The sequence below is a fragment of the Euphorbia lathyris genome, chromosome 10 (assembly GCF_963576675.1).
Source record: "Euphorbia lathyris chromosome 10, ddEupLath1.1, whole genome shotgun sequence".
NCBI lineage: Eukaryota > Viridiplantae > Streptophyta > Magnoliopsida > Malpighiales > Euphorbiaceae > Euphorbia > Euphorbia lathyris.
The window spans coordinates 22,491,437-22,501,029 of NC_088919.1; the positions used below are offsets into that span (position 1 = coordinate 22,491,437).

Below are 9,593 nucleotides of genomic sequence, written 5' to 3' on the forward strand. Positions count from 1 at the left end.
AACACCACCCGTCCCCGGGAGTCTCTGACGATGAAGCCGGCCACCGCTACACGATTCCGATCAAGAGAGGCATCACAATTGAGCTCTAACCAGTTCTCCGCAGGGGGGCTCCATCTGTGCGATTGAGGTAGGCGTTGAGAAGAGCTTGGGCTAGTTGTAGGCTCATAGTTCACTGCATTATTCACTCCTTGTAAGAAAGCTGAGTCGGTCAGAGGTTTCTCACCATGAAGGATCCTGTTATGGGAGAACCAACACATCCAGAGGAAAGCGCGATACAAAATTCTTCCAAACTCAGTACCTGGAATACCTGAGTGATCCAATCAAGAGTGTTGACAGCCCAGAATTTTTCCACTTTGATTCCAAGCCCCAATAATTTCCATCGTTCCTTGCTTTTTCTACAGTTTTTCAGAACATGGAGCAGTGAGCCATCTCCAAGACCACAAAATAAACATACACTTGCTTGAGCAGCTTTCTTTTTTACAAGGTTGTCAATCGAAGGAAGTGAATTTTTGCAAACTCCCCACATGAAGTGTCTGATTTTTGGAGCTAATTTTATTTTCCAGAGATGTTTCCAGATATGCCCTGGGCCCTCAGAGTTGGATGCTAAGCCAGACAGCACCCCATTGTACCGAAGGGCCGCTCGATATCCTAACCGAACCTCACAGTGCCCCCTTCGTGACTCAGGCCAAAATAGATTATCAGCAGAATGTGAGAGGGAGAGGGGAATCTGCAGAATCCATGTAGCATCCGTAGGGTAGCAGCACCAATTAACCAGGCTTTCATTCCATCTGCGTTGGTGGGAGTCTTCTAGGATGAAAGCCGACGGGGCAGGATTCCGGAGAGAGAGCGGTCGTAAGCAGGGCAGTCCCGGAACCCACTTTGAAGACAAGATCTTAGCCTGACTTCCGTTCCCCACTCTCCAAACACCACTATCTACAATGATTTTCCGAACACTTAGTAGACTTCTCCAAACATAGCTGTCAGCCCTTCTGCTCGAGGCATCAGGGATAGTTTGTTGCCCTAAGTACTTATGTTGAAAAACTGATGCACAAAGGGATGCCGGTACTGATCATTCTCCATACTTGCTTTGTTAGTAGTGCTTGGTTAGTCGAGTATACATGTCTGAAGCCTAGTCCCCCATCGGCTTTAGGCACACAGAGTTTGCTCCAGCTTACCCAATGGATCCGCCTTCTACCATTTTGTTTCCCCCACCACAAACCCGCGGTAAGTGATTGCAGCTCGTCACAGAATATTTTTGGCAAGAGGAAGCAACTCATTAAGTACTGAGGTATAGCTTGTACAACTGATTTGATGAGGACTTCTTTTCCGGCACGCGAGAGGCACCTCTCACTCCATCCTCCAACTTTTTTCTGAATCCGATCCCGAAGAAAATTGAAGATATCCTTCTTTGATTTTCCAATCACCGTAGGCATCCCAAGATATTTTGGAAGAGCTTCGATCTCATTGACCTCAAACACCTCCCGAATCTCAGCTTTTAAAGGATCTTTAACATTTGCACTAAAACTGATCTCGGACTTATCAAAAGTAACCTTCTGGCCTGAGGAACTCTCATAGGTGCTAAGGATAGCTTTGAGAACCCTACATTCATCATTATCAGCTCGAAAGAAAATTAGGAAGTCATTTGCAAAAAATAAGTGAGAAACCATAGCGCAATTTGGGCTAATACGTATACCATGTAACAACCCCTCTACCTCGGCCTTCCTAATCAATGATGATAACCCTTCTGCACAGATGACAAACAAATAGGGTGAAATGGGATCCCCTTGACGGAGACCCCGACTAGGTTTTATGAATCCTTTTGGCACCCCATTTATAAGGAAAGAGAAGGACACCGAAGAGAGACAGTTTTTAATTATCTCAATGAAACCCTCTGGAAAACCCATTATCGGCGCATCAAGCGCTCTTCGTCTTACATGGCCAAACCAACTTAGTCGGTTTTCCCTCATTTTATTCTCAATATATATAACCTCTACTTTTGTCCTAATTATTTCATTACTCACCCTATCCTTTCTCGTATGACCACACATTCATCTCAACATTTGTTTTAATAAGTGAGAAACCATAGGGCAATTTGGGCTAATACGTATACCATGTAACAACCCCTCTACACCGGCCTTCCTAATCAATGATGATAACCCTTCCGCACAGATGAGAAACAAATAGGGTGAAATGGGATCCCCTTAACGGAGACCCCGACTAGGTTTTATGAATCCTTTTGGCACCCCATTTATAAGGAAAGAGAAGGACACCGAAGAGAGTCAGTTTTTAATTATCTCAATGAAACCCTCTGGAAAACCCATTATTTGCATAGCAACCATAAGGAAAGACCATTCTACTCTATCATATGCTTTGCTCATATCAAGTTTTAGCGCACAATAGCCCTCCCGACCTCTAACTCTATATTTCATGGAGTGAAACATTTCAAAAGCAATAAGAGCATTATCAGTGATTAGCCTACCGGGGACGAAAGCACATTGGGTTTGATTAATGATAGTATTAAGGATAGGCTTAAGACGATTTGCTAGTGTTTTGGACACAAGTTTGTAGATGACGTTGCAAAGACTAATAGGCCGTAAATCTTTCATTGAACTCGGGGCTCTAACTTTTGGAATCAACGTGATAAACGTGTGATTGAGATCAGAGGGCAGAGCCTTACCTTTGAGGATACCGAGTACAATATCAGTGACGTCATCACCCACAATATCCCAGTATGTAGAGAAGAATAGGGTTGGCATGCCATCAGGACCCGGTGCTTTAAGGGGGTGCATCTGGTCAAGTGCCGCCTTCACCTCCTCCTTAGTGTAAGGGAGTGAAAGATCATCTTGTTGTTCCGGAGTTAAGTGGGCATCCAGTGCATCAATCGTCGAGGCCTGAACAGTTGGGTTGGAGGTGGAGAACAAATCCCTATAATATGTCAAGACAATATGCTCAATATCTTCCTCTTTCTCACACCAGACTCCCTCCGAGTTCTTTAGCTTGGTCATGCAATTGGATTTTCGTCGAGCACTAGCTTTTGCATGGAAGAATTTTGTATTTCTATCCCCCTCTACTAACCATAACACACGAGATCCTTGCCTCCACATCATTTCATGTTTATCCTGGAGAGCGATCAACTTCTTTGAGAGCTTTGAAATTTCTTGCTCCACACGTGAATCGCCCGAAATACATTGCAATGAAGCAATTCGGTCACTAACATGTCGGATTCTGCGCCCAAGGTGGCCAAAAGTATCCTGATTCCAACTTCGTAGCTGTGCGGCACAAGCTTCTATAAGAGGCACAAAGATCTAATAGGAATGAAGTTTTTTAGGAGAGATAAACAATGGTCACATGATTTTCTATAAAAGGAACAATTTCCTAATTTAATTTTCGCAAAAGTCGGTGCCAACTTTGGCTCCCACTTTTTCATCGATTTTGTAACCACTTTTTTTGTTTACAATATATACATATATTATGGATGACTTTTAAATAAAAGAATTGAGAGTCAAAATTTTATATATTTAAAGGTAAATTAAAAAAAAAAACCTCTTTCAAGTCAAATTGATGTCTGAAATAAAAATTATCGATTGAGTTTTTTGTTTTGCTAAAACGATTATCTTTTAGTTCGACGCTATAAAAATAACTGTTAACGACCTCAAAATGAAAAATTCCAAGAACTAAAGTTGTTTAGTGTGGAACCAATTTTTTTTATTTTTTAAAATCATTATTTTCGGATCTTTCTCTCTCTAAAACATTCATTTTATCTCTCCTCACCAAAAAACACCTAAATAACCTCGAAATTAAAAAGTTGAAGAATTAAAATAGCTTATAATATCATCAAGTCTTTGAATTTTTCAATTTTGAGGTAATAAACTCTAATTTTATTTTTAAGATCTTTGCTTTTAGTAAAACGAAAAAGCTCCATCGCAATTTAGACAAAAAAAAAATTCAAGTACCAGCTTGACAATATGTGAAAGAGCATATTTTCTTTTTTAACTTTACCTAGCAAAACAAGTATTAAGAATGCATTTTAAATTTGGTGGCCTAATTGAGCTAAATAATGTATACCTTAAGTGAAATACTATAATTTTTCTTAAAAAAAAAAAAAAAGTGAAATACTATCATTATCATTTTGTAAAAATCTTTGCTAACAATCCGATATCTATGCAATGGATTCCAATTTTAGCAAACAATTGAACCATTCAATATTGAAAACTTAATAGTTAAGGAGATAGGTTATAAATATGAGAGTTTTAGCCACTTCATCAACTAAAGGTATTCCAACCTCTTCTAGATATTGTTAAGTAAAAGTACAAAATGTTTGGGGTTGGAAAAATTGGATACCTTCTTTACCCAATCACCCATTTTTTGATTTTCATCGTTGCTTTTGGGAAAAATAATTCATACGCTTCAGTTTCTCGAGCAAGTTTTCCTCCTGGATTTCTCTTTGGGACATCATCCTCTGCTCCTCAGGTTCCTTATTTTTTCATTCTAAATTAAAAAAAATTAATGGTTCTGTCACATTTCATATGATTATAAATAAATTTATTCTTTTAATTATTATATAGTATGAAGGTGCAGCTGCTGAAGATGGTAAAAAACCAAGTATATGGGATACCTTTATTCTATCACATCTAGGTTAGTTCTAGTCTCTCTAACTAAGTTTATGATTTCATATATTTTATTAAAAAATATTAAAAAAAATATTTTTTCTTCTTCTTCAACGATCTCATAAAAATAACATTTTAAACTGATGCAGATCGGGTAGCAGATCATAGTAATGCTAGTATTGCCGATGATCAGTATCATAGATACAAGGTGTGCTCTTGTTGTTATATGTATTAGAATTATCAATTTCTCATTCATAAATGTAACGAAATATTATATTTACCCAGGAAGATGTGGCTATAATGAAAAATTTAGGCTTTAACGTCTATAGATTATCCATCTCTTGGCCTAGAGTTTTGCCTGGTAAGCATATCAATATATCCTTCTTAATTTTGATTTTTTATTTAAATAAAATAAAATTGATTACCTTTGTGTAACTTTATTTCTCTTATTAAGTTAGAGGGTAGCCTGAAAGGAGGAGTTAATCAGAAAGGCATCGATTACTACAATAATCTCATTAATGAACTCCTAGCAAATGGTGCAATACCAATATCCCAATCAATTTTATTCTTTCTATTTTATTCGAAGGTAACAATTGTATCAAATGAATAATTTTATTTTGAAGGAATCACACCTATTGTTACTCTATTCCATTGGGATACTCCACAAGCCCTAGAAGATAAATACCTTGGTTTTCTAGGCCCCCAAATTGTGTAAGTACAAATAAAAAACAAAACCCTAAGATTTAATTTAAATAATATTATGGTGTGCCAAACTTATAATTAATTATTGCTTTGTAGTGAGGATTTTCGCGATTATGCGAACTTGTGCTTTAATACATTTGGTGATCGAGTGAAGATTTGGCTAACTATGGATGAGCCATTGACATTTTCAACAGCATATTCAACCGGAACTTTTGCTCCAGGTAGATGTACAAATCGTACTAGATGTAATGCAGGTAATGCTGCTACTGAGTGCTATATAGTAGCACACTATCAGCTCCTTGCCCATGCTGCTGCAGTTAAAGTATATAGAGAAAAATACCAGGTTCATTTCTATCAAAATGTAACCTTTTTTTTAAATTTCAATTTCAATTGATTTTGAATAATAATTGATTTTGGTCCTGACAGGTGTCTCAAAAGGGTCAAATTGGGATAGTACTAAATACTGCATGGGTGATTCCTTTGACTGATTCAAGCGATGATCTACTTGCAAAAGCTCGAGCTCTTGCTTTCCAAGTGGGTTGGTAAGTATATTTTTTTATAAAAATAAGATTTAATTGAAAGTAACGGAATATGGAACAGAATAAGATATACAATATATTTACATATCTACCAATAATTATATAGTTTGATATCATTACTAAAAAAATGGCAGAATACTAACAGTAAGTAATGAAGGAAATTGAATTTAGTTTTTGATACCTTGAAGGTTTATGAACCACTATATCATGGTTCATACCCAGCAGAAATGGTTGATAGAGTGGGAACAAGACTACCAACATTTACAAAAGAGGAATCCAATTTGGTTAAAGGATCGTATGATTTTATTGGAATGAATTATTATACTACTCTTTATGTTTCTCATTCTGTTTGTCAAAATTTTAAGGTCACTTACGATTCTGATCGTTGTGTTAATGGTACAGGTATGTTAATTCATATTCCCACCCTAAATTATATCAATGCTCACTCAATTTTTCCCTTATTAACATTACTGTCACTCCATTTTAAAATCCAACATCAAAGTCACTCAAATTTACTTTTATAAATATAAAAGTTAGTCATCCTTTATTAATCTAATAGCAGGTAACCCTCCTTTATAAGTGAAAATAAAATTTTAAATAACTTTAATTCGTGAAATTTTTTGGTTTAGGTAATTTAAGGAGAGAGAAAGTGACTATTTAAAGGAAAAAAATTATAAAAATGGTGATTTAGAAAATAAAATATGGTTGCATGGTAAATGTGATTTAAACAATTTTTAATTTTTGGTCATTTTGAGACTATTTACTTTTATAAATAACTATAATGTTAGTAAGAGATAAAGCTGAGTGACTTTATGTCTCACTTCGAAGCTGACTGACCATAATATTAATAATGATAAAAATTGAGTTTCCATACATGTAATTTAGACCTTATACATTAAAATATTGAGTTGTTTTTGTTCTTATTAAATTAACATTTTTGTTTCTTTCAGACAAAAGAAATGGAATTCCAATTGGTCCCAGGGTATAACATATATCCACCATACTTTTCATTTATGAAATTTAATATATATATATATATATATATATATATATATATATATATAAAACAAATGTGCATGTGTGACCAGTGTTAAATCCATAAGCAAATACTTAAGGGTTAATGGACAAAAAATTGTTCATAATTACTGATGTTTTTAGTCTCTCTAGCATGTAGGGCTGTAAATGAACAGAGCCACTTCGGCTCGATAAAAGCTCGGCTCGACTCGGCTCGACTCGGCTCGATTTGTAAACGAGCTGCTCGTGAACACGATTTACTGGCTCGGTTCGTAAACGAGCCAAGCTTGAGCAAGCCAAAGCTCGGCTCGAAACCTCGCGAGCAGGCTCGATTAGAACATTTATGAACAAATTTTAGTTTTGTAGAAAACTATATAGTTTTGTGTTAGTTCACAAATATCTAAACTTAATATTATTTCATTTGCTATTAGATGAGTTCGTTCACAAACATAATAAATGAGTAATAGACGAACTATTTGTAACCATCTTGTTTATTTATTCACGAAGTTTGCTTGTGAGCTTGTTTATATACACAATTAAAGAGTTATTTGTGAGCAAACTTCACAAATATAATTAACAATTTATTCACAAAAAATTCATGGTTAGATAATTTTCTTAATGAACCAAGTCCAAAAGAGGATTTTGGGCTCGAAACAAGCTCGAAGCTCGGCTCAAGCTCGTTCAGCAAGCCAAAGCTCGGCTCGGGCTCGACTCGTTAATTTTATAGCAAGCTCGGTTCGGGCTCGAGCTCGTTAATTTTATAGTGAACCGAGCTTGAACAGGCCAAAGCTCGGCTCGGCTCGTTTACAGCCCTAAGCATGAGGGATATAAATTTGTAGGTTTTAAATTTTGTAAAATGTCTAAAAAGGTTTCTAAATTATTTATCTATTTTATTTTATGCAGGCTGGTACTTGGATTTTTGTTTATCCTCCAGGACTTAAAGAATTACTTCTTTACGTAAAAAATAAGTATAATGACCCTACAATCTATATCACCGAGAATGGTACGAATTAATTATACCCTATTTTCCACAAAAATAAACCAATTGATTCCACATTTCATAGTTTTACAATAACCATTTTGTCTTTTTTTTAGGTGTTATTGATTCAAACATCGATGATAAATTCCGAGTAGAATATTACCAAGGTCATATTGCTGAATTAAGTGAAGCAAAAAAGTAAGTATAATCAATTTTAAATTTAAATCTGAATTTTTCGTTATCACTATCGAAATTTTTTTATTACTATTCGTTAATTTTCTTGTAGTAAATGTTGATAACTATTGAATGATGTAATTATGGTCTCGGATCATCAGAAATTTTATAGGAGATTGAATTCTACTAATGACCTCGACTATTGTCCATATCAATATTTGTGGCACGTGTTGTTTAATGGGTGGGAGGTCTTCTAAGGATTTGGTCCTTCGTAAAATTTCCTTTATACCTCTTAAATTATGAGACGTCATTAGTGGCACTGAAGTGGCACAATATAGCATAGTAAAATATTTAATTTGCAATTAACTGATAAAAGAATGAATTGATAACTTGTACAGGCAAGGAGTTAAAGTGAAGGGGTACATGGCATGGTCATTATTAGATACCTTTGAATGGATGGATGGTTACACATCCCGTTTTGGAATAGTCCACATTGACTATGAAAACGGATTGAAAAGAACTCTTAGATCATCTGCTTTGTGGTTCAAAGAATTTCTTAAGGTTCAAAAATGAAGGACAACATCTTTCTTCTACTTCATCAATTTTGTATCAACATTCTCTATAAATTGTCGTATATGATTTTATGGCTTTTTATACTCTTTGTAGTCGTTTTTATCCCATTGTGGATTTTGTAAGATTTTTTACTTTTTCTATTTCTTGTTGTAGTTGTTCTTTTCATATTTAATTAAGAGGTAGACATTTTCATAAAAAAAAATTCTCTATAAATTGTCTTATATAACTTTATTTCCTTACATGATGACTATTCCTTTTTATATTAGGCTTTAGTCTATGCTTAAGTGCAGTTTTATTTCTTTCTATTGTCATTTTGTACTTGAACTTGTTCATCAAGTGCAATATATAAGTAATTTCTATCAAAAAAAAAAATATATATATATATCAAATGATTCCTACATTGCCTTTTTTTTCCTTTTTGGTATTTTTTTCCCTTGTTTTATTTTTATGGCTGATGTTTTTTTTTCTTGAAATAATTTTAATCTAAAACTTATCAAATGCTTTAATATTTATAAAATGTTTTAATTATATCAGAAATTTTGTATCAATTATATATATATATATATATATATATATATATATATATATATATATATATAGCAGAAGTATAAAAAATTCGTGTAATTTGCTTTATTTGCTATTTGTGTGCGATTTAAAAGTTTATAAATATCGTCTCTAGTATGTTTTTTTAACAAAATATAATATTTTAAATTGCATTGCTAAGTTTAGGAAATTCTGAAACTTCGAAAATATTTCTCGAATTCATTCGAGAATTCTAGAAATTTGAGAAAATTCTGGAATTGCAAAAATCAGGAATTGCAAAAATCAGGAATTTTAGAATTCTCAAATTTCAAAAATCTAGAATTTCAGAAATTTGGAATTTTTGAGAATTTTTTAGAATTTCCAGAATTCTAGAAATTCTAGAATTCCTGATTCCAGAATACGCATCAAAAAATTTAAAATTTCAGAAATTTATGGAATTTAAAAATTCCAGAATTCCAAAAT

General features: G+C 34.2%; 1 protein-coding gene across 1 annotated transcript; it reads left to right on the forward strand.

Annotated features, from left to right (window-relative positions):
- Positions 1–4,763: 4,763 nt before the first annotated feature.
- On the forward strand, positions 4,764–8,588 carry LOC136208052 (beta-glucosidase 16-like). Its single transcript, XM_065998890.1, has 11 exons — positions 4,764–4,815; positions 4,893–4,968; positions 5,066–5,143; positions 5,231–5,318; positions 5,406–5,652; positions 5,736–5,847; positions 6,020–6,349; positions 6,799–6,830; positions 7,766–7,865; positions 7,958–8,039; positions 8,414–8,588. The coding sequence occupies exons 2-11, from the start codon at positions 4,908–4,910 to the stop codon at positions 8,586–8,588; spliced, it is 1,305 nt and encodes a 434-aa protein (XP_065854962.1). The 5' UTR covers positions 4,764–4,815; positions 4,893–4,907.
- The last annotated feature ends 1,005 nt before the right edge of the window (positions 8,589–9,593 follow it).